At 30.7% G+C, this 26,582-nt stretch overlaps 2 protein-coding genes and 1 long non-coding RNA gene across 4 annotated transcripts; 1 reads left to right on the plus strand and 2 right to left on the minus strand.

Moving 5' to 3' along the window:
• Positions 1 to 3,591, plus strand: LOC116775065 (uncharacterized). The gene is made up of 3 exons (XR_009753121.1): positions 1 to 198; positions 1,051 to 1,214; positions 3,411 to 3,591. It is a non-coding gene; the product is annotated as an uncharacterized LOC116775065 (long non-coding RNA).
• Positions 264 to 4,173, minus strand: LOC116775063 (uncharacterized). The gene is made up of 7 exons (XM_032667867.2): positions 4,062 to 4,173; positions 3,757 to 3,873; positions 3,055 to 3,234; positions 1,752 to 2,144; positions 1,056 to 1,271; positions 705 to 897; positions 264 to 468 (listed from the first exon to the last, which is right to left on the minus strand). The coding sequence occupies exons 1-7, from the start codon at positions 4,117 to 4,119 to the stop codon at positions 339 to 341; spliced, it is 1,287 nt and encodes a 428-aa protein (XP_032523758.2). The 5' UTR covers positions 4,120 to 4,173; the 3' UTR covers positions 264 to 338.
• A 3,283-nt stretch (positions 4,174 to 7,456) lies between these two features.
• On the minus strand, positions 7,457 to 22,989 carry LOC116775064 (neurogenic locus Notch protein-like). 2 transcript variants are annotated; one of them, XM_032667868.2, is made up of 12 exons: positions 22,831 to 22,989; positions 14,540 to 14,599; positions 14,233 to 14,379; positions 13,228 to 13,359; positions 12,911 to 12,933; positions 10,281 to 10,442; positions 9,813 to 9,941; positions 9,527 to 9,565; positions 9,413 to 9,460; positions 9,015 to 9,165; positions 8,595 to 8,747; positions 7,457 to 8,378 (listed from the first exon to the last, which is right to left on the minus strand). In XM_032667868.2, the coding sequence occupies exons 1-12, from the start codon at positions 22,886 to 22,888 to the stop codon at positions 8,254 to 8,256; spliced, it is 1,227 nt and encodes a 408-aa protein (XP_032523759.1). In that variant the 5' UTR covers positions 22,889 to 22,989; the 3' UTR covers positions 7,457 to 8,253. The 2 variants fall into 2 exon arrangements, with proteins under 2 accessions (XP_032523759.1, XP_032523761.1); XM_032667870.2 differs by lacking the exon at positions 9,413 to 9,460.
• Positions 22,990 to 26,582: the final 3,593 nt, after the last annotated feature.

Consider the following 26,582-nt stretch of genomic DNA (forward strand, 5'->3'; position numbering starts at 1 on the left):
TAATTTTCTTTAAATATTTTCAATTCAATACTCTTAACAGACGAGTAATTTCAAATAACGGTTAGTGACGGTTGGAATTTTTATTTAAAATAGCTTACGTCTACGTCATGTAGGAATGTATTATACGAATTAATTTAAATGTAATTTCTTGCTTATAAGAGAAAAAAGACGAAGTGAATCCCTCGAATATGTTTACTGGTAAGTTGAAAACGTTGGTTGAGAAATAAAATATGATCGAAACTTATTCTAGTTGAAACGAATAATGCTTGAATAGTTCTTATATTAAGTTCAATTTAAAATGGAGGAACGCTTTATTTTATTTTTTTGTTATAATCAAATTAAAGACCATGTTTCTCTAGATACTCTTCCCGATCCTGTAATTGTTTCGTTTGAGAGTAAGTGAGGCACATTTTCTGAGTGCATCTCAAATCACCCTCGGGCTGACAGTAACAATCGTTGCAGTGAACTCTGAAAAACAAATTGCCATTTTTATTGGGCTTTTTGGACAAAAAATTCAATTGTCAGCTGATTTTATAATATTTTATTTAAGTAAAAACAAAGATCGAAACATTTCTATATATTAGAAAGTGTTTAATTTTTTTTATTTTGAATTAAATTTAACTTGGATTTTCAAGTTTAAAGTTTATTTAAACTCTTTTGTTATATAAATAGTCGTGGAAATCTATATATCATGTTTCTCTTACTTGTAAGTTACATTAGGAGTGCAATGGTCTTTTTTAACGTCCAAAGCCAGTTTCACTACGTGATCCCCATCAGTGAGCAGTTGTCGCCCAGTCATGATTGAATTACAGTTCTTTAATAAATTGCACGAACTTTTCTTATTTACGCACTTGCAGTTCATACAATACTTTTTAAAATCACTGACACAAGGTTTTCCTGTAAGGATTTATACATTACAAGTACCGTATAAGTTTTTTCAATGTTATAGGTTACGAAAAAAATGCACCGGATGTTTAATATCTACCGTCATCCCAAAAGACAAATATTTACTATTGTGTACCAAAAATCAAACAAGAAATACATTTGCAGCATACCTTCATATTCAGCAAGGGCGTTCTCTGAATAGCTCTTCACATTGAGGCAGTATTTCATAGTGCAGAAAAGATCTCGTCTCTCTGAACAGAAACATACATTGCACTCCACGAGATAGGATTGGCCGGGTTCACACTCGACTCCCACATGCGGCAATTGCGGTAATTCATATTCAGATCTTCCTTCTATTTCTGCTATATCTTGGTCACTTAAACGGCCTGAAATATTTATTTAATGATGCCAAGCCATAATGAACGTAAGTAGCATTGCGGTGTAAATTTGATAATAATAGTTGTACACATACATAATTAGGTATTTTTTATCAGAGTATACAAAAGAAAAATATTTTTCATACGATTTTAATATTTTAAAAAATAGCGGGCATAAAAGATTTTGTTTATGTTAGGTCACAATGGTTCAGCTTTGGGCATACTCTTGGACCTAATTATTAGCTTATCTGTCAAATTGTGAAAGGAGTCTGAGTTTTTATATTAGACCTTTTAAGAGATCAGCAAAATTGTGTTCGATATGTCTAATAAATATATATATTTTATAATCTATACACCCTAACTTGCCTGCTGTGTAGTATTGTCGATTTTAAAACTTGATTGTTCTCGATTGAAATAAATAAATATTAATAGATTTTTTTTCACTACTATAGAATACACATGCAACGGTATTAAGTAGACAAAACATACTTATTTTGTTATTTGCGCAAGTTGTTGTGCAAACTGGGGATTTTTCGTTAGTGCAGTAACATTTTTTACATCCTTTGGTATATAGTTTCCCTGGGACACAAGCACCTTTGGGCAACTTCGGTAGTACTGCCCTTTTCCTAACCTTCTCTTTTTTGTTACTTTTCTTTTTTTGCTTCACGTCTGATCCTTTGGTGTCACTTCTAAGATATTCTTTCGTGACTTTTGACGGGTTTGAAACTGGATTTTGAACGCAGGCCATTTTACTGCATATTAGATTATGGTTCTCTCCACATCTACACGTATTGCAGGACATTTTATACAATCTACCGGCAACACATTTTTCACCTTCACGGATCTGTGGTAGGTTTTTTTTATCTGGTTTTGTTATATTTGCTAAAAAAAAAATATGAAATATTTGTCTTTAATATAAAAATTTTCTTGATATGTCTGAATTTATGTTGATGATCATGGAATTTATGTTATTTCCTAAATTTCTATTCCTTAAAAGAAAATATAGTTTGTTACGAAAAAATGTATTTAAAATCATGGAACAATAAGTATTAAGTAAATATAAAATATGTAAGAAAAAATAATATGATCCTTATTGTTGATATCGGTAGGTCTTTGACATTGTCTTGTTATAGAATGTATGTTAAGAGTTGCTGTGACGTTGGACTATTCTAGTGTATGGACTGTACTGAGGACGGAAGTCCTGTAGTGGAAGACGTCTCATGGACCAGAAAGTCTTCCAAGCAGACGGACGTAGTACAGGACAGTTTGCTATCATCAGTGCATACGCAGGTGTTGCATTTGATTCTATATTTTTCTCCAGGCTTGCATTTTTCATTCTCATCGTTAATAAATGGCAGATTGAAAAAATCTTGGCTCAAATCGCTTGTCCTGATAGTTTTTTCTTTGTCGCAAACATCTTGACTGCATGAAAATTTTCCCGTGCTATCACATATGCAACGGTTACAGTCGACTTTGTACTCCTTATGTGGTATACAAGTATCTGTCATGGCTTTCCTCATCTTGTAAACGTTAATAATTTTTTCTATATCGTTAGTTTTTAGTTGTTGTACGACGCCGTTCTTAACTTTGACACACAGACGATCAACGTAGTAACCGATATCGCTGCAAATGCATATTTCTTGTGAAGTTCTCAGAAAGTCACCGAATCTGCAACGATCAGCCTTATGTCCCTTGGAACAGATTCTATTAGTGCAAGAAGATGGTTTTATGGAACCGGACCCCTCACATCGGCATACATTACAGTCTACTAGGAACAATGATTTAGGCGTACATGTAATATTAGTCCTCATGGGATGTTTTACTAAAGTCTTGCTCATCTGGAGACGCCGAAATGTTTGTCGGCAGTTAAATGACATCCATTTGCCTTCGTAGCTGCACATGCAGAAGAGCTCTTCGTATCTATAAGTCATTTTGGGCTGACATTCCCCTTTCACAGAGATTCTAGGATTGACTGAAAAAAATCAAACTATTTAGGTAATTCACACGTAAGAATCCTTTTCTAAGCTTTTTTTTCAAGTATGCTAGTACTATTTTTGGGTTCTATATTTCTTAATAAGGTCCTGAACAAAATTTACTAATCATGGTTTTGGATTCAGCATTTTATACGTATCTTTGATTTTATTATAGTAATAAACAAGCAGACAGTTTATCTGGAGAATATCGACCAACGGTATACGCCTGGAAATAGAACTATACATCGCTTAGGACTCAAGAGAGGATCAACGAGTTTGGAATAAAAGTAAAATAATGTTGGACAAAGAAATGGATACGAAATAGTGCAATAATATCCAATATAACCATTTCCTGTTTATGTAGCCTCTACATAATTATGAAGTAATTATTTCAACTCAGTTTTATAACCTGCTCTTATAAATAAAATTTCTTTAGATAGGTTTCTTAATCTTAGTAAAAGTCTGGATATCTGACAGAAGTAATGCATCTATTTGCCGCTTCCTATTTATGTTAAACTTACCCTTCGTTTGCTTGCATTTTATGGCGTGACAGATAAACACGCCACGAGTGTCACACACACAAACATGGCACGGCCCTTTGACAGTAGTCGTTGGGACACACGATTGCTGTGGATTCACTGATATCGAGGATAAATATAAATTAGCAATAGTCAATTATCTCGTAAAGTTAGCGACATTTAGGTTTGAATGTGTTGCATTTGAAACTCATAAATAAATCTTAGATCATTAACAAAACTTATTACGACAGCAAATGAGAAGATAACATTTCCTGCATATTACAGTCTCATAATAATCGTTTACTTACACAATATACTGTTCACAGCGACAAATAAATTGAGAAATATCAATACAATCCAGGCCATATTAACGTGATGTTTATACGCAAATAATATTCGAATTACAGCTGTGATTCGAAAAAATTACAAAAAGTCGTAAAGATAAGGGAGTTCTCGCTTTATTGCAAACGATAGCAAAATAAAATTGTTCTGCTAATTATACATACCAGTTTAACAATTATATTTCTTACTAACAGCGTTTAAAAATCTTATTTGTTTACACAAAGATACATGATAAAGAGACCTTCTCATAATTTAATCAATCTACCCTTTTTTACTCTCATTACTTTATTGACCTTCCTTATGTTATTTGTATGATTTAAGAATCACATTATTTCTAATTAAGCTCACATGTACTGAAACTAAATCGAACAGAAATATAGTTTGATAATCGTGTAGTCTTCAATAGCCAGTGTAACTTTCGTTTCAAGTTAATTAATGTAAAGAATTAAAAAATATGCTTAGGGTTTCATCTGTTGAAATACTTGCAAGTTGATTAAAGGTGGGTAAATTTAAAAGATTCATAGAATTTAATTAAATAATTTTTGAACTCCGCATAATAATTCTATTATAGATTCAAACTTCAAAAATTATTGAAGAATAAATAAGAAAAGGCTTAAAGTAAAATAAATTGTCACGCAGATTTAATAAGATGGAATATAGGACATCTGATGCATCTACCAGGTGAAGTTAGGGATGCAGAATAAAAAAGTATGATGCTTGGGTGATGTTCATGCGCGGGTGGTACTTCCCCGTTGACGCCGGCCCACGTTCGAACAGTAGTACTCGGTCACAGCTAAGCTCTACCTTATATAGTTAGTTTATATATATATACCGGCGCAAGCAGCTTCAATGACGGATGCAACATGAAAATAACTCAAGACTGGCATCAATTATTATAACAACTTATTGGTCGTCGTTACTATTGTTAAAAGTAAAACGAAATCAAAGAGAATAGAACTATGTTTGAATTCTGGTATAAATATGACGTCTGGACGCACGACAGCGGACTGCAGAGTTCAGCGAGTGCGGATCATAAAGAATGTGATTATGAAGAACCTTCGAGAAATGCAAGAACATTTAGAAGAATTGAAGTTTCATTTTAAAATATCTGGAACGTACTGAAACAAGTGACATAAGTGACGTCAGCGAGGCTGGCGTCCTGTCTTTAAAACAATGAATTTGTAATAAAATCCGATATATTGTATATTGTTAGCGATAAGTTTATGCAGTACTTCCACTTCGATGTTTTTGTTTTCACTTACATCCTATTTATAATATTCAAGGGTAGCACATTTAGTTAAGGGTACCTTATATACAATATCATACAGAGGGCGCTAGTGTACCTCATAAAACTTTCCATTTAAAATAATAAAAGACTTAACATTACGTAAAACATGCTAAGGCTCTAATTATAAAATCAATTGTTAAGTATTTGGACATTTAAACTACTGTACAGAGACATTATTAACATTAATTTACACTATTATAACAAATATACAGATGGCGCTAGTTTAACATCATAAGAATTCCCAATTAATGTCAGAATATAAATAACTTTAAACGCAGAATTATAAAGTACTTCACAATTTAATTTAATATATAATACAAACTTTAACTTAAACGATAGAATACAAACTTTAAGGTACATAAGTAGTTCCTGTAATAATATATGAGGCGTGCCAGTACATACATGACTGTAAGCCTTCCGCCAGCGCAAAGTATGGTAAGGTTCCTTACAAATATTATGAAAATCCAATAAAAGTTATGACATTCTTTATATAGTATTTCTTATATGAACTTTTTTTAACCTATAAGCTCAACATTGCTGTAATTATTACTAGATAAACGTTCAATTACACTTGCACTTAACTACATGGTGTTAATAACAGAAAAACTCCATCTTTAAATTTGTACTCTAATAAAAAAATCGCGTAAGTATTTTCCACCATATTTATATATTGATTAAAAATAAAACCTTAAAACAATATTGAATTTATTTTTATTATTTATTGAAACTTTTTGGAAAATATTAATGGCTGTCGTGATATTATCACGTCTGTTGAGAGTGTGAGAGCATAGCATTCATAATATATTAAGTACTACAACTGAAGTAATGCATTACCAAAATAAGATAACTTAAAACAACTGAAGCAGAGGTATCAAACTGTACAAAGGAAAAATCATACATAGCGGCGCCATCTACACTACTAGTCTGCAAAGAAAACCTCATTTAAATATTTTTTTATCATAAATATAATCATTTATATCTAAATCTTTAGGTATTACTAAAAGTAATAAGATATTCACTATATAATATTTGTGCTGTCAAAAGTTGTTGCTGTACTTACTTAATTATAAGGAGGATACACAGAGCCAACTGTCAAAAGAATTAAAAATCTTGACATCTGCACTTTAAAATGTATGTCATGAACTTTTAGCGCCAAGGGACATTTATTTTCTGCCCCCTCTCCAGCTTGTCGGGTTTGGAGTAGTGAAAAGCTAAGACAAAGTTATGAACAATGGTTGTTCAAACTTCAAATATTACATTTATAGTTTACAATTTTAAATTGAACAATTCGAAAACGAAATCTTTGCTATCTTTTGTAAAAGTGTCATTATTTTCTGGTAACACCAAAACTGACAAATGCTGACAGATCATTTGTGAGCTTCCCTTTGCTTATAAAGCCTCAGGATATGTCACTCAAAATCCATTTTTTGGACTTGTATTTAGATTTTTATCCTGCAAAGCTTGGTGTGGCATCTAATGAGCATTTTGAAAGACGATACAATAGAAAATTGTCAGTAGAAATGCCTGCTTTCGTAGAGGAAAAAGTTGGGCGTCTCGTCAAAATGAAGCTACTCACTAATAATCAGTTTTTAGTAATCATTATGAAAAACAGGCGCTGGTCCAAGGACTATAAATTTCTGTTATAACTTATGTTTGGAAAATTTGCATTTCTCGTTATTTACTTAGACGTGGTCCTGTTTAAATTGTTATAAACGGGAAGAGATTTTTTTTTCTGTAGATCACTGTGATTTTTCCTGCACTACTATTATTTTTGGTATACACTTTAACTGTATAATGTATAATCCTACATACATTATACAGTGGTGTAGATACAAAACAATAAAACCTATTTTATGTAATTACAATTTGTTGTTTGTACATTAACATGGAGGTTAAACTATTTTGCCAAGAGATGGCGTTACTGAGGCATTATAATGACGTCTAGCTGACTGTTAAATACAAAATTTATAAAAAATGTATATAATTGAATGATAAAACTATTTTTTCCTTTAAATAAACTGTTGTTCAAGCATAAAAGGAATAAAAATGACAGTGCAATAAAAAAAACCTCTATGAGTTTCATTATCTTTATTCGTTTCGTGATAAAATTCACATAATAACATATTTTCAAGTTCAGAGCTTTTCAAAATTCAACATTATTTAAAAGAATGTTTGAAATCTCCGGCTTATATATTTGAGAAGCTCTGACGCAAGTTCACAGAAGTACAAAAACTACGTAAAGTAAAAAATTTCACTACCTACAAAGATAATCATTTAAAAAAATGAGTATTTATTTAAGATAATGACGTATTAGTATGAAGACAGGGCGAGGCGATATAGAATTTACGAATGTAAATAAAATGAGATGATAAAAAAAAAAAAAATATTAATCAACACGCATACTTACAAGACTCACGCTTCCATAAAACTTACCTGAACGTAACGTTTGCTTTCGATGATATAATTACTTTAAATCTAGAAGAGACCTACAATAGATTTCTGATCTTAACCTAAAAATTAAAGACATTATAAGAAACAAAGCATTACCTTAATCTCATTAAAAAAAAAACTAATGATTTCCAAAATTAAGTGAAGGAATTATAAATACTTTTATGTCCATGGCCCATGGATTACAAAAAACCGTCTGTAACCGACTTCAGCATCACACGATGTAATCCAATACGATAATATTGTACATAAAACATATTTCAATGAAACGCAATGGACAGAATTCAAAGACGAATATTTTTGTACAAAAAAAAAACATTAATTCCAATTAATCCAGTATCGCCAGTAACAAAGGTCGAAGGACAATCCAGATGTGTCAGAATAAAACGGGTTTGATAGATTACATCGCACGATATTAACATTTATATCTCAAAGTCACAGATGCGAAGTGTACAGAACACGCCTCGGCCGTTAGCGCTGCAAGTGCAGTCGTTGCAGTCCCTCTTGAACTGCTCGCCCGGGTTGCAACGGAAGTTGGGATCCGATTCTAGAGGAAATAAGTTTTGGACATTTACATCCACAGATAAGTTATATGTGTATGTAAGTTATATGTCCATCTCAAAAATTACAGCGATCACAAAATCTTTGGACCAAGTTTTTGATGATATTGCAAAAAATATGATTATTTTGCTATCTTTAATAAACGCTATTTGTTAATTACTTATTGTTTCTGTGCCGTGTTCTATAGTTATATTATATTTACCCGGCTGGTTCAGTTCATATCCTGTATCGTGTTTGACGCATTGTTTGAGGGTGCAAGTGGCGTGTCCGCCGTCCTCGGTGCAGCGGCACGTGTTGCAGTCCTGCGTGAACACGCTACCCGGAGTACAACCCGACTCCTCGCGTGTCGACACCTCTGTGAAAATCATAAGAATTTGACATGTTTATATATATATAGTTTAGAAATTTAGGAATCACAATGAGTAATCGAAAGTTTTTAATTGATAATTCTCATTTCATTTTATTAACGTAGGCTATTGAGAGATAATAGGAAAGCGTTTTGTATGAAGTGGGACAGACAAACTTGGAATATGCACAATGATCGTAAGTAGTATCTAAAATAATTATTTATACATTGAGAATTTTCTGCAAGTTTTATGGACACATCTCCTTAGATTCTCACCCCTCCTAACCCTGGTGCCTCCGTTGCCGTTGCTGTTCAGTGCGGCGCAATCAATACGAGTGCACGAGAAGTTCTGCCCCTCGTTATCACAGAGACACTTGTTGCAATCCATCCTGAACTCCTGCCCCGGCTGGCAGTTCTTCGGCGTCCCCTACTGAACATTACATGCGTTATATCTGGTTGTTTTTGGTATAAGCTCTGTTTAAATAAGTATAAATAATCATATAATATCCTATAATCAGCTGGTACAAGTTATTTACAAATCAGCAGCAACCTGTTCGTGTATAACAGGTTCTATTTACTATTTCCATATAAAGAATATTTATATAATATTTTTTGGTGCATTTTTTGGGATACATATTAAGTGCGATATTCATCCCAAAAGAATCACAACACACCTTTATTAACTGAGCTATTCTTGGTACTTCAGCGGTTCTTGATGTTTGCTGTAACAAATGTCATAAATAAACATATACTAAATAAATATACACGTGACACTATGATATATATACCTGCGATGTTGATCTCGTCTTCCTTCTCAACGGCAGTTCCTGTAAATGAAACCGTAAAAGTAACGTAATATATAATAAGATTAAAATTAATGACATTAAAGATTTACAATATATATAAATTGATTTGCATACTCATAATATTTTATAAATAAACCTATATAACTTATACAATAATCGAAAATCATAATGAAATAAATCTAGACATCAGTCATAGGCATATTATTACGTACATTTGAAATGTCCAAGAAAAACACGAGGTGTTAGATAAATGATCTGATATGCTCACCTCCCCTCCAATGGGACAAGCTCGTCTCGTGCAAGAGTACGACAAACCATCAGGGTTACAGCGGCAAGTGTTACAGTCCAGCTCAAACACTTCATCAGGCCGGCACGTGCTGTTAATTTCATGAATTTTCTGCAATATTGAGGAAAACCATAAATCCAAACTTGCCAAAAAAATCTCAGATCGCACCACATAACTGATAAGGATCGTCGACTGTTACGAGTCCAAGGAATGAGGATTCGGGTACCTTAAGACATTCTAGACGTTTGATACTTTTGATTTTATATGCAGATGATTAACTCGTTTTGCGACGAGTCTTTTTCATTTGCTACCGTAATTGATATACGTGCGTTACTGTCTTTTAACATAATAAGGATTATAAATTCCGTTACAAAAACACAAAACGAACGATCCCTACATATCAAACAAGATGTTAGTATAGCAATGTTTGAAGTAATCCGTTTTGCTTACCACCGGCTCCGAGACTTCTTCGGGTAGTTCTTCGACACAGACTTTTCGCGTGCAGAAAAAGCTCGTACCGTCCTCATTGCACCAGCAGGTGTTGCAGTCTTTTATGAACATTCGGTTCGCCGCGCACACGACCGGTTTGGACGGTGCCACCGATCTTCTGAACTGCATATAAAATTGTTAGAATAGATCCAAATAAATTGAATTTATGGGAAAAATAAAAACCCAATGATATATATAATAGTTTATTTCCAAATAAAAGTATATAAGTTTCATTTGGATGTATTAACAGCTATTTATTCCTATTGTTCACTACGGGACAATCGATTTCTTTTCCTGCAAAAAGAAAATAAGCACTATAAGTTGTTCTTATACAAACAAGAACAGTCATATTATGGCCTTTGTAAAGTCAAAACTACCTTCAATTCATGGAATATCTCGACGTCCTTAGGCAAAGGGCAGGGCTTATTGGTGCAGGAGTAGTTCGACCCATAAATGTTACATAAACATGTGTTGCAACCGATGTAGAAGGTTCTCCGGGGTTTGCAAACGTTCTGACCCGGCTTATCTATCCGCTCCTTAGAAATTCTTTCCTGACAACATTTATTATAAACCACTGAGTCATTTTCTAGTCATTATCAAATAGAAGTGCTGACATCATAACACAAATTATTGTTTTGGTCCAAACAGCTGCTGTGTATATTAGGAAATTATTAATAATTGCAACGGTAACTGACATTTTGTCGTTCAAACAAAACTATATTTTTATGACAAATCGTCGAGACAGTTTCATCTCGTTTGACGTTACTTTGCTAAATGAATGTCACTGTGAAAAATAGATCATAGCAATAAAAAAATACTGTTATCTGAGATTAAAAATTAACCGCTAGTATATTTACGCACAAATGGCCAAAGCACGGCAAAGGCTAGAGTTTCGTCTGAAATTTTAATTCAAAAACAGAAATTTTCACCTCTCCATCTGCTAGCAGTTCCACATCAGCCATATTCGAGGCCTCCTCGCTACAACCCATCATAGTGCAAACAAAACTTTCACCGTCGTCGGAGCAAAGACATGTGTTGCATTCTATTTTGTACGTCGCTTTTGGAGTACACACCTTAGATCTTTTCGTTTTACTCAATCTTAATTCCTGTAATTGAAATTATGTATATTAAAAGCTTTTTGTGTCATGGGGTGATGTATTTTGTTTATTTGCAGCTAGATAACAATTAAGACATATCTTGATCGACCACAATCCCAGTGCTGATAGACTTTACTTATTGTCTGATGGGCGAAACATTTATAATAGGTTAGTATTAGTATCTAGAGTAAACGTAAACACATATGCTGGCTTATACAGGTGGAAAATTCTGAGGTACCAGGAGCTACAGGTAAATAAAAATTTTACTCACTTTTCTTATATTTGAGGACTGATTTAAAAGTATGTTGTAGGAAATATTGTAAATAATTTAAAATGAATACTGCCACACATCTTTTCTCAGCAATGTTTTGTCCATCAGAAAATAAGTAAGTTCTGACAGCCCTGGGACATTGGACTATTATCAAATGTTAAGTGTTTCAAGCTATCGGAAATGTAATCATTAAAATATAAAACATAAAAGGATCTTACCTTATAACTCGAGTGCAAACTCAAAAAGTAAGAAGAGTTTTAGCAAAGCCGACAGTTTTATAGCAAAATGTATATATAAAACTAAATGTCATTACTATATAATTCTACCAATATTTAAAACTATAGTCAACTTCGCTAAAACTCGCGTTGCTGAACACATCTAATAACTTGTAGTTTAAAAGTCGAAACCAACACAATGTTAGAAAAGACCACACCGGAAGCTTGTGACGTCATAAATTTTTGTGCTTTGATTTAGTAAGGTGATTTTGCTGTGATTGTTCTTGAAGGTTTTCCAATACCGTGGTGTTATTATAAGTTTTAGGCTTACACTCGTGAGAATTAATAATGTTATATGGTTCGTCCATTTATATTTACTGTAAATAATCGTCGAAGTAAAAACAACAAAATATCACGTGAATGAAACCAGTTTGAAAACGAAGATACGTGTTGAAAAACTCTGTACTGAATTGCAGAATTATGACACCGATGACTGTTTAAAAAGATTATTTCATTTATTTAATAAAATTTTATATTTTTAATATAAAATATTTTCCAGCCATCTGTCGCATGTCGCTTTACAGCCAGCCCCGGGGTAGGGGTAGCTGACATGATCTGACAATGCAGGTATTTTTTTTTCTAGTCACTTTTTCGTACAATAAAACATCTGTGCGAAATATTTGGCTTTTAAATAAATATTAAGAACATTTTTCGCAATGATTGCATTTATTTTATACTCGTATTTCGCCATATTCCGAATAATAAAAAATAATTAGTGTACATCTAGTAAATTTATTCGCTAATATAAATCCCTTTATCTAATAATATTTTTTCTTTTTTATTCAATTTTAGTTTTATTTCAGTTAAAAGTCTATGGTCGAAGAAAAGACTTTCGTATTGTTGTGCCTCAAAACCGTGCCATATTTTTTAATGGTATGTCATGACCAAAACTTGCTGAGTGCAAAATATTGTAGTATTGTTTAATTAATATAAAACATTCCAACTCACCCTCGTATCGTCGCTGACGTCATCTGGAAATAAAATACACACATTTAATATATATACACACACACACACATATATATATAGAAAAATAATTAATTTAAGTGTGATGTTTGACAGATGAAGTAGTCATAATTATTCCTTTTTAAGGTACACCCATTTTGAGTAACATAATGGAGGTAAAGTTTAAATAGGTGTTTAATTTAAAAAAAAGGATAAATTACAACTTTTAATGAATACGAGATTTTTTGAAGCACAAGGTTTTCTATATTAAGCTCATCAAATATATAATTTAGTAATTCTATACATAATAAGTAACTTACTCCTTGCCTGTTCTTTTACAAGTGATGGCAAACAAGCCTTCAGCGTACATATAACATTTCCATTGTTCGTACACAAGCAACTATTGCAGTCCCGAGAAAACTTCGATTCTGGCTTGCATCTTATAGGTTCACCTAAAAAAACAACGCCTTCGTAAGACACAGATAATAAAAGATACATACATCATGCATACATCATCAGCCTATCGGAGCCCACTGCTGAGCAAAGGCCTCTTCTCACATGGAGAAGGTTAGAGCATTAATCACCACGCTTGCTTAAGACGGGTTGGCGATTTCAATAATTTGAAATTACAAGACCAGGTTTCCTAACTATGTTTTTCTTCACCGTCCGTCAGTGGTGTCTAAATACTCTAAGAAAGTACATATTACTGGAAAAAGATCACATTGGTACTTGCCAGGTTTCGAACCCCCGCCCTCAAGTATGAGAGGCGGGCCTTTAACCTCCAGGCCTAAATAATTTATATTGACGAAGGATATTGAATGAAAAATTACAAAATATATGAAAAAATTTTGACAACCTAAGAAATGACAAGCATAAAGAGTCTCTACACGTCTCAACCCTAGATACGGTAATGGATTATAACATTAGACCAACACTAGTTAGTTTAAGTTAAATATACAAATAAATATCGTTTTGTAATTCACTCGCATTGTTTGCATTTATTTCAATACATATGTGAATATTACGCGGAGCAGTTTTATCCGAAATTAAAAACTATTAACATTCGTTAGGATAAATGTATCGCGAGGGCAAAAACCATTTTTTTTAAACTATATTCCAATCATTGTAATTTCTTATTCCCGTTTTTAATTTACACAATTTGTAATTCAATTAATCCAATATTAAATTAAAGGTTGTATTAGTGTTCCCATACTTAATTATAAAACAAAAATCTGTATTTATGAATAAACAACTTTAAACTCTAACTTCATCGTGACGAGGCAGACTTATAGTAAGGCTAAATTTCATAGAAGTGACAATCTTACCACTGTCGGAGCGACATCCCTCGATCTTGAAACACAGGGCTTGTCCTGAATCCGAACAAATACATCTGTGACATTTGCTCTTCCATTCAGTCCTAGGGCTGCACTCTTCAACGATACTGTCCTGACGTTTTTGTCGGACAAGCGATTCTAAATAAGCAAAAAAGGTTCACTACTATGTTCTTTCACATGTCATTGTAGGTTATTTAAATTAAAATATATATATATATATAATAAGCATATATATATATATATAATAAGCAAAATATTTTAACATAAAATCAATTTAATAGTTAATATATTAAATAACCTTTCCCGAAATTATCCGTGACACAGGTTTCGTCTTTTGAACCGGGGGTGCATTTTATAACTGTAAAAAAAAAAAATAATAAGTTAAATTAATTAAATTAGTAATATCTTTGTTACGAGTTATTTATAATTAAAACTATATTTTTTTTCGTAATAACTTTGTGTTTATTATTCTATATTTAACCAGACTTAAATCCGTCTACATGTGATCATGGTCACTGCAAACTAAACGAAACTCTAAGTAAAATGTAGAATACAAGAAAATAGGCGAAGTAAATACGAAAAACATAGTTATATTTAATGTGTACTAACGAAAATCTTAGATATTAAGTTTCTGCTTAGAATTTCGTATAATTTTTTTTTATATTCATATTCCGCCATTTTTTATCGTACACTAAAAAGCTTCATTGTGACATGTCCAAGATTCGTCCATTAATACTCTGTAAGTGTCAGAAATCACCAAAACTTTCAACTTTACTTTCCATTGCGGTTTTTAGACGGATGCAATATAAACCTACTAATAGGATATTGATCTAAGCAGAGGCTGACAAGCATACGTGAACCCAAGTCCGTATATTATTGCGTGTTCCTATCCGTATCGTGTCTAACGTATTTCACGGCACGTTATTTGGATCGCCGGATCAATTTGAACTTTAACCTCACAATTATTGCAGTTCTATTAATAGCGACAACAATTGACTCAATAATTACTACACCACCGAGATAGCTTTGTCGGAGGTTATGTAAAAATCTTAAACAAAATATTACCAACGAATCAATTCGCGTTGTGATGCCAATTGCTTAGATTATATCGCTAAACAATAGGCCTTGTTATCTATACTATACGATTATATTTAAATTGATTCAAATACGTTTAAACAGTCTCTAAAACTTCATCATACCTATTGCTAAAATAAGAAAACTAAGCAAGCAAACACAAATGTTTATTTAAGTATAAGAGTACGATCAAATAAATATTCATCCCAAATCATCGTGTTAGTACCTCGATTTATAAACACGAAGATTTTACTGTAGTATTATTATTTATAATTATTTAAACATTAGAAAAATCCTGAAGAAACAGTGCTATAAAATACGTGAAACGAATGCCGTCTTATAATCTATCCGTGATTCCTACCAAACTAGCTCTAGAAAATATAACTTGAATATCCTTAACAGTATATTTAATTTTCCTACAAATAATAATCCGGGGTTCATTGTCAAATCATCGATTCAAAGAATCTGTTATCAGCAATGTTATCAGTGTGACAACGGTCATGTGTGCATTTCGTAGTAAATAGTGATGGAGTGTACCACGACCCGAGACAGAGATAACGGATTATTAATGAATTACGTTTGTTATAACATATATTTTTTACATTCATTTAGTTCGTTAGTTACTATATAATATATATTATGGTTATATATGGGTTCTGAGATTATTTTATCGTCAGATTCGGTTGTATGACGAAATTTCTTTTATCCTTTACCGGATTGTCAACGAAATGTGTCATTAAAAATTTCGTGTTGAAAATTGACCTTGTTTTTTTTTTATTTCGTACGCTCTATAATGCCTGTCAGCTGGAATTTAAGTTTTTTTTTTATATTTTATTGTCTTTAGAATATAGAAATACTGATTTTGATTCAACTTTGAACGTTTCAAGAGCTGTTTTAATAAAATCGAAAACAAAAATATTTTTTAATTTTTCAGTCTATTCCTGAACTTAAATTTATCCGTTCTAATTACTACGAAAAGATTTTACCAGAATGATTCATGTAAAAAAAGTCTAACAAATGTATCAATAAAGTTTTAATCTACTAAAATATTTTTAAACCGTTTATCTTTTTTTTTCTTTTTGGATACAAACCCCGCAACGAGCAAGGTTTTCTCAATTTGACGTTTCTTTTCAAACATCGCAGTATAACTTATCTCAATTGCAATTCCGATCTCAAGTCAGAGTATCATTTAATACAGTAAAAGAAGACCTAATTATCATTTCGCGGTCCTGATGTGACACCATTTTGGAGGACGAATAAAACAATTCGTAGACAAAGTTAATTGTCGTCGTTTTAATAAATTGATGTCGAGACAGACGACGCCGTTCCATTTGTGGCTTATTAAAGATAAAAAAAAAAAATTATATTCGAATCTAGAATAAGACCTATTTAATAATCGTTAACTTTTGATTCTACGAAAGTAATTTTTTTATACAGTACTAGATACTCAATTGAGCCTAGTTGATTTGTTGCAAGCCATCTCCTGTATAAGGTCTTACATGCTAGACCTACAGACAAAAAAATGATGAACCCTTTAAATCAATTATTATTATAGTGCACCGTTATGGACAAAAAAATATTGCCTTTAATGTTGACATTTTTTAATTTTTTGTTGCAGGTATATAGAAGGGTACGTCAAAATAACGTACAGAATATATTATTTATAAACACACATATGTATATATAAATTAAAAACAATTTCTTTACAGGCTTAAAATCCTAGATCCTGATTCATAAAAATAGAATAAAAAAAAAATATATATATTTTTTTTCAACGTAGACATTCATAAAACAATACATTATTATTACTAAGCATAAGAGTTGTGTTTTCTCCATTCAGTGCTCAAGATATTATGTTGTTTTATTCGTCCGACAAGTAAAACAACATAATGTCTCATAATTCCAGTCCGTACGAAGGTATAGTTTAAATTGAAATTAGCATAAGTGTTTATAGTTTGGGGCCCAAAATATAACTTGATATTTCTACTCGTAAACAGTTACGCGTTAAGTATTATAACAAGTTTATGGCCACAATTCTGTCCGCGTGGCCTTAAAATTTGATTCAGAGAGAAATTTATAAAGTACACTTAAGTAAACCAGATATGGAAACAACTTTCAGCGCCATCTATGTTCTGTGACAGTAAACTATATACAAAACATACAACTTTTACGCCCCGTTTTTTAGCAAAACTAAATAATTTTATTTTAATAATAATTATAACTTACATGTTACTCTAATTTCTAAGCGTTATCAATAAGTTTACCAGTTTTTGGATAGGTAATAAACAAGACGTCTAAGTACAAAAGTTCCCAAACTTTCCCATAGTAATATTATTTGCATAAAACTAATTTATCATATCTCAAATATATCTGAATAATCAGAAATTTAATGATTCCTTTCCAACTAATTAGTACACATTATATTGGCGTATAGCGCTGTTTTGTTATGCTTCTATACAAGGGCAAGAGTGACACATACGTACGAATTATGACATCATATTAAGATAAGGTTATCCCTTTTGTAATAATAATGTTTTGTTAATAAAAAAATATATGTACGATTTAACAACACTGGATTTATAACCAAATTACTTAGTTAAAAGTATCAATTAAACAGTCTGAATCAGGTTTGGCGTTGTCCCGAGCTGATTGATCTGCGTTACAAGTAAAGATCACAGGAAAATGTTTATGGGACGTAATTTCATATAAACTTTTTATTAAAATTAACTCGAAAATATTTATTGTATTATTTAAAAAAGAGGTCTTCTGATGCGATTTGATATACGATTATTATTATAAACATATAATCAGTATGTTATATATTATATATGTGTGTGTTTAAACAAGTTTATGCATCTATACGTTTGTAAGCCGGATTCACAGCGGCTAATGCCCTCGGCAGTCCGTTGCTTGATCTACACATGCTGTCAAATTAATTATATAAAAAATAATGTCGTCACAATAAAAACATATATATTTTTTTTCAATTAATATTATATAATAATTTCGTAAACAAATCTATTAAAAATAACTTTTAAATATTTAACTAATAGCTAGACAAAATTATATAAAACTACTAAACAAGAAGTATTTGACGTCAAAGTTTAATACTGTCGGTATGAACGTTAACGATCTGATATTTTTGTATGTAAACTTATAAAATACGTAACTACAAAATTAACGTAACGAATTACGATATTATATTGTCATTAGAAATTATTTATAGAGCGCATGTTCTCTTTTATTTAGTTGGTTTTCACCACGCATTTACTTACGCGAGTATTATTTTGTTACAAAAACTAAAAAATTCACAAACAGAAGCTCAGAAAACAGTTTAATTCAGCGAAAGCGACTAACTTGTGGACAAATTTTGAAATATTGTCATAAATATATATAATAATGAAGTTATCACTTAAATTGGCCCGCGGTGTAAAAGGATTTTCTAATATGCAAAACGTGTGTGGCCGGCTCGATTCTGATACAATAACGGTATTTAAATACAGCTTGGCATCAATTGTTTGTTTTCACTATTTGGATCTGATTTAGCAAATATATATATATATATATATATATATATATATATATGTGTGTGTGTGTATGTGTGTGTGTGTGTGTGTACAATAAACAAATTAAAGACTTAAGATACAAATTTATCAAATGTAAGAATAATTTAAAATAAACATATATTTCCAGCTGAATCCCGTCCATAAATATTATCATTGGATCAAATAATTTTCATTTGTTACAAACCTCATAAGAAATTATCCAATCAATAATTGCATAAATTTTTTTGTGTATTAATAGCATTTTTAATTGATTAGATATCAATATATTTTAGAATCTGGTGATCGATAATAAACAGCTTCTAAGAAATCGATAACCAATTAGAACGTAATACGTGCCGTTTGGCGTTTAAACTAAGGAATGCGGAGCATGTTTTTATAATTAATATATATTTTTTATTGATACATACAGGAAAACTTTTAGTTAACTTTTATTTTGCTTGCATTTTGAACACCAATTATATTATTATTATTTTTTTTTATCAAACACAACATTTATGTAGGATTGGAAAAAAAGTAATATAAATAATCTGTAATGTTCTGAACTGTTTCAATATTATACATTTTTTTTTCTTTATAAGCCACGTACACACTTCTGTATCTACTGTTTCACATACAATACTCACAGTAGATAATAATTTTCAATACCACAAATTTTATCGAGTCGAGAACGCTGTTAAAGCCTATTCTTTGTTGAGATATAAAAAATAGTATCTTGTAAACATGCTGAGATAAATGACATCAAAGAATTTATATTAATAATATTACGTGTATGTTAATATGAAAATATAATTTCTTAATACTTATATTTATACAAGTTTTTTCCTGAATCTATTCACAATGAAACATATATTAAATATCAGTTATATAATCCACATACATAAACGAAATTCAAATCATCAGATTATATATATATGTAGCTAATCAGAAATAAAATACACAGACGGACTAACAGATATGTTTGAATGGAAAGTTGGTTAAAAAAAGAACCAACTGCAATAAAATTTTCAATTAAATTGAGCTTCAAACAGTTGCGTATTATATAAAAAAGGTTTAGACAGTTAGCTTTTATATAAAAAAGATTCAGTAGTTGGCTCTTACAGGAATTCAGCTTTATACAGTTGGTTATTAAAAGAAAATGTCGACATACCGTCCTTTTGAAATAAAGTTTTCTGAAACAACGAGTTTAGTCTCAGGTAGCAGTTTTTCGCAACCTAACCAAGAATTCCATATTTAAACTCAAACAGAACGAGTAACGTGAAAATGTTATCCGTTCAGTAACTGTTAAATGAGACACATAAATATAAAGATATTTTTTTTAAATCTACACACGATAATAAGTTTGAAATAAAATTGCTAACCATAAAGACTATAGTCGATTTTTTTTAATAAAAATATATTTCCAGTACGTCAGAAACTTTAAAAGGATATTAAATTAAATATCACTTCAATGAAGAGAAAATTCATTATGTCCATATTTGGGAAACAGAAGAAAACGTAAAACTTAACATTCGTGATATTTAAAAAACCTTATATCGCTTCAAGATACTATTTGGACCACATATTATTTTATTTTGGACGGATAATAGTCTATCCGATTTAGTTCTAAGCCAGTCACTTATATATATTTATATGTCGCCTATATGTCAGGAGTGAGGCCACGAGAGTTAGGTTGTCAAAGGGACTGGGACGTGACATCCGTAAGAAGCAGGTTCCAATTTTAAATTATATTATATTGTTCGAATTGTAATGCTTACAAATTTTCTAACAAAACTTTTTTGTCGACCTCCTTGTTGTAAATCTTAGGCTTCATTTTTTTTAAAGCAAAAGTTAAAAAAAAAAAAGAATCTGTAGTATTTTTTGTATGAATTAGCAATTCTTAGAGCCGAAGTAATTTAAGTATTTATATATTTGGCAGCATACTAAAAAACTTATAAACGTATTGCATTAAACCGTTATTGCCATTAATAATAATAATTTTTTCGTAAATTTCCTTCGCATCTTATTGCAACCAATCAAATATCAAATAGTCCCCTTTTATTATATTATTACTATATAAAACTAGAGATAAATTATTTAAAGACTCTTTAACCGACTTCAAAAACGGTGTAGGTTCAGAATTCGTCGTCATTTTAATGTTTTTTTTTATAATTTTCATCACTCTGTAAATCATACTGACATAGAAAATGAGAATTTCAAATTCTATCATTTGCATTAAGCTTTATTTATAAAGAGAAAAAAAATATACAGAGAAAGAATTCTATTTCCGTTATAAGAATATGTGTTAACATTAAAATGATCAGCTTTAAGAACAATCGGGATTGATTTTGTTATCACCATGTTATAAGCTGAGAAGTACTTATGCAAAAGTATACATACTAAATTTTGCATACATATAAATGGATTGACGTATAAAACTAAATAAATTAAAATAAACAATAATTCTGTTGTAAATTACAACGTCTTTAGAATTGTACGGGAATTTTTATTGAACACATAACGCATACATACCAACTTCTTTGATAATAAAACGAGAGGTTAGTTTAAGGTAATACCTATATATATGCGAAATATCTGACTGGCCTGCCAAACAAAAAGCCGTTCCTATCAAGCCTAAACATATCGCTATGGGCCCAGGGTTAATTTGCCCGAGTTCGGTCCAAGACACTTTATCAGTAGCAAATTGATCTTACGGCATTCTTGGGAGAAAATGTTACTATGAAACTTAGATACGTACAAACTTTCAAAACAATACTTATGTGACATTTTAACACCAAAAGTATAATAATACATCCTTTGTATAACATTCTCTTCCATTCCTCGTTGTCGGAACCAAATTTTATAAATTTGTTGCTGTAAAAAGTTTTATTCCTTTATTTTTAGTTCATACGAAATAATGTTCAATCAAAGAATTTTATTTTATCTTATTTTAGATTTTGATTTTAATTTTTCATAATTTTCATATAAAAATAAATAAATTTTTAAAATTTTCACATAAAATCTGTCAGGCCTCACAACATTGCAGGCAAAACCCGCCATTTTGATTTATTATTTAAATTTTTTGTTTTTTTTTTTTTAAAAGTTTAGTCTGATCGCGTTTTATTTATGCATTTTTTTAACCTGTTTTCGAAGTATTAATTGTATAGAAATCTTATAAATTATCCTTAAAGACAAAAAACCGTATAGAAAGCACATCCGTCAACAACGATTAACATAAAAAACAGTGCCGTAAATTACTTCAGTAATTGTTACATTGTTTGGTATAATAATACCAAGTAACTACTTTTAATTAAACTAATAATTGAATGGTTTTTCAATAGTATGAGAAACAATGCACTGGGCTTTCCATTAAATAAAAAAAAAAAACTAGAAAATAAACAGATAGTTTCGTTACACATGTCCTTGGTCACTCAATTTAATGAAAAAAAAAAATGTTGCATGCCATGGAGTAGACAAACAGAATGAACGTTTCTATTTTGTAATTAAATTCATACATTACTTCTATAAACTACAGTGTAGTGTTATTAAAAATACATTAATAATATACCTACCGGCTGTTTGTACCCTATTATATAAACTATTTTTGTGGAAATAGTTCATCATATTCTGTTTAGTCTATCACAAAAGTAAAGCGAATACAAACACTCACATTAATACATAATATATCTTATATTTAAGGCAAAAAACAGTAAATACTCTTTATACATTTATTACGAATGGAATTAGTTATCATAAAATTTTGATATTGAACAGGAAATAAATATAATTTTCTCATTACATCGGAAACTAATTAATATTTATATTAAAAAAAATAAGTTTTATAGAATTAGAGCCAATTATTTTAGGTGATAAGACGGACCCTGATGGCATGTAATTAAAAAAAATCAAGCTTAATATATATTATCTTTAATAATAATAATAATTACGGTAATGTAATTTCAAAAAAACTCACCACCGCCTCTACAAAACGTAGCTAAACACAAAATAAATGCTACCACAGAGCACTTCATTTCACAAAATCCTCACACAACAACACGACAACCTCCCAGCTCGGCTCGCTCACTACTGTCCGAATAATTGTACAGCAAACTAATACATAGAGCCAACATTAATCATCCCTTATTAAATACTTTTTACACGGTTCATATTCAACCTTCTTGAATAAAAAAAAAAGTTGTCCTGCGTTATCTATATAATAATCGTTTTAAAAATGGAATGTAATCTGGAACAGCGGGCGGGGCTTTTAATGATCTCATGTCGGGAACTGTAATTTGTTATTATCACCCAATTATTTACAGCTTCGGTAACTTTAATAATTTGACATATCAACAACAGTTTTAATATAACAATCCCACGCATAGATTATACATTTTATGAATAACATCTTATCTTAGTCTTAAATGTTTATTACTTGAGCAATACGTTTTATTGATAAACTTATTACATTTGTAAATTCTAAATAATATAGACAGTGTTTGCTAAATTTAATCTGTGAGGTGATTTATTTAAAACTTTTTGAAACATTACGTCCAGACGCGGGATTCAAGAGCTTGCAAAAAAATAACAAACCGCAGCTAGCAACAGACTGGCCACTCGGTGTAAAAACAAGAATAAAAGCGGGAAAATGCGAATTCTAAATATAAACGGTTACATTCCAAAGAGAACAAGAACTGTCGTAAAAAGCGCAGTAAAGTTAGAGATACCCATCTCCGATGGCGAGACTTTTATCGTGCATGATCTTTTTTTTATATTTTACATGGGATGTAATTTAAAAAAAATCACATATCCGTAACATACTTAATAAATATTTCTGTTAAAGCAATTATATAATTCATATAAAATTCTATGTGATACAATAAAAAACTCGTAATAGTCATTCAGAATAAATAAAATCTTAGACGCTTTTTTTTTTTACATGTCTCTCATTTTTTATAACACATATATATATTTAAGTTCTAAATCGTGTCGTGTCCGTGTCGTGTACACAAAACGTCATCACGCGGCACCTTTGACGGCGCACGATCGAGATTTGAGATGCAGACAGAACTAAAATTGGATTACTGGACTTTAAAAGCTCATTTTGAATTCAGAACACATTTATATGAAATATATTTATATCCCGCGGTTTGAATTGAAAAATCCTTATCTTTAATGTATCTTATACATAATAAGATGTCATTAATATTTAATAATGCCATGGAGGTTTTATGTTATAAAATATTTTAGTCTGTTGTTTCCCAAAATATATTACTAACTACTTTATAACTTTTAGGTTATTTATATCTAAATGTGCACTAATTTAATATAGAAATATAAATATTAAAGAAAAAATAGGTATATTAAATTCATTTACTCAAGTTTTTAGTCATATAATACCAAGTATAAATAAATCAAAGTTAGGATATCTGTAAATTGTGTTCAATAAAAACCTACTGTATTCGTTTAATACAAAAACATAGCCTTAAGATTTATATTCAAGTTATACTAGTTTTTGCCAACGACTTCGACCGTGTGGACTTCGAAATTAGGCTCAGACCCAAAGCTATACAAACTGTTTTTATTATAGATATATATGTTAAACATCGTCAGCGACATAATCTATACTCTACAGAGGTGTTATGTGAATTTAGATTTTAGACACAATGCAACTGTGGTAACTATCGGGAATTATTGAATAAATTATAGTCTATATTTCTGGTGTCCAAGCAACATTATTGTAAAGTTTTTTTAAGATCCGTTTAGTAGTTTATGCGTGAACGACCAACAAACATCTATACATCAATACATTCATATATATATACAAGGACTGTAAAAGTCAAATTGTTATTGACACAGTTTATGAGGCTGATATACGTTAATTCTTCATTTATACCAACAACCTATGTATTTATGAGAAACTCGGAATATATAAGAGCTACCAAAAACACACAGGAAACCTCATTAAAATATGTTAAGCCGTTTAGAAGACAAATTGGAAAGTGGAGTTCACAAACAAACTCTCATAAAAAACAAATTTACCGCTATTGTATTTGAACAGATTAAATTTTTTTTTTTTCTTTCCAATTTTATTAATTTAGTAAAGATTTTTTTTTAATAAATCAAGTTCAAAGCAGAATCCGTTAGGTCGTAATAAGAACTATAACATATGTATCTAAAATTACAATAAAAACGAACTTAGCCATTAAAGAATCCTTTCGACTTACTATTTACTGGTATATAGACATAGTTACAATTTCAACAGATAATAAAATCTCACATAAATTTTAGTTAATAAGGAATCAAGTGAGCTTTTTATCAAGTTAATCTTGATTATCAAGTCAAGTATTTAGGTGATAAATAAAATAAATAACGGTAAAATTTTTAATGAGAGGGTGTCAATTTGTAGAATTAATCCTCGTAGAGGATGCCATAATCGAGATCCGAATGGCGCTAATGTGTCATAACAGATAAGGTATTACATGAACATTCCCACGGAGTCTGTGTTCCGGTTTAGAATATCTGTTTCCGGTTAACATTATCTGTGGTAGATATTAGATACATTATTGTTACAGTTTTGATATATTTCTAAGCAATGCAACGTTTAAAAAGCTAAATTAAAAAGACTAAGCCGACAACGGCTGGGTCGGTATACCGTTCAATCGTCACTTTAACCAATAATGTCGTACTATTACAAATTTCCTTTTTATTTTCGGTAAAGGAATTGAAATCGTTATTTAGAATACTGAAATATGCTATTAAAAGATAGTAATAACTCGCAATATGTCATATTTATATTCTCCAAGTGAATAACGTGTAAATAAAACGTGTTGCTAGTATGAAATAGTGTGTTTTTAATCCTCGAAGCTAAGAGGAGGGTAGTATAAGTTTGACAACGATGTCTCCGTCTGTGGTAGCGTAGCTATCAAACGGATCAACCGATTTCGATGCGGTTTTTTTCAATTGTAAGCCGGTTTCCTTGATGTGGTTTGAAGCTATGTTTCTTTAATATCGGTACAGCAACATACAAGTATAAACTCTTTTCTAAAATGATGTAGAGTATTTTTTCGTATCATTACTTGATTAATTTTTTCACGCGTGCCCATATAATTATTGAATGACATCTAGTGTGTTGGGTTTATTTTAATTTTATACATTTTTATTATTTGCAATTTAGAAATATGAACATTGGTGTTTTTACAAACATTTCATAAAAATAAATCAATGGAGTTATGGTACTATGAAATATAAATGGCAACATTGATATACTATTAATGATATTTCAGTGACATACGTAACGGAGGTTAAAAGAGTGGTATTTTCTTTTACAAAATTAATAAATTAATTCCCGATATTCATAGAAAATAGTCTTATTTTTAAAATAAACAAAGAAGGCAGAGTTAGCGATAGATTAATACGAAAAATTTCTAATTTAATATAATGAAAATTTAATTAATATTTTAGAGTTATTAACATTGAATAATAATATAAGAGAAATGAATTAAACGTTTAACTAACCTTTTTAATTTATATTTGCGTAAGAAACATCTATTATTTCGGATACAATCGTGTCTAACGATCTTAAGCACGATGTAATTTCAAATTACTCCACGTTTAATTTAATTTGAACGTCAAAATATTATTTACATAAAAAAAAATAGTTATAATCACGACAGATCGGTCTCAGACGATTGTTTAGTTAACCTAATGTAATGACAGTTTCTATAA

This window comes from Danaus plexippus, chromosome 25, assembly GCF_018135715.1.
Source record: "Danaus plexippus chromosome 25, MEX_DaPlex, whole genome shotgun sequence".
Lineage (NCBI taxonomy): Eukaryota > Metazoa > Arthropoda > Insecta > Lepidoptera > Nymphalidae > Danaus > Danaus plexippus.

Bases quoted from the DNA above. Each gene is read 5' to 3' on its own strand.
- LOC116775063 (XM_032667867.2), bottom strand. From the start codon at position 4,119: ATGGCCTGGATTGTATTGATATTTCTCAATTTATTTGTCGCTGTGAAC. The intron at 3,874-4,061 runs GTAAGTAAACGA...CCTCGATATCAG, and splicing joins CGCTGTGAACAGTATATTGT to TGAATCCACAGCAATCGTGT. The intron at 898-1,055 runs GTATGCTGCAAA...AAATCCTTACAG, and splicing joins CGCCCTTGCTGAATATGAAG to GAAAACCTTGTGTCAGTGAT.
- LOC116775064 (XM_032667868.2), bottom strand. From the start codon at position 22,888: ATGAAGTGCTCTGTGGTAGCATTTATTTTGTGTTTAGCTACGTTTTGT. The intron at 9,166-9,412 runs GTGTGTTGTGAT...AATGTTCAGTAG, and splicing joins GAATAGCTCAGTTAATAAAG to GGGACGCCGAAGAACTGCCA. The intron at 8,379-8,594 runs GTAAATATAATA...TATTTCCTCTAG, and splicing joins ATATGAACTGAACCAGCCGG to AATCGGATCCCAACTTCCGT.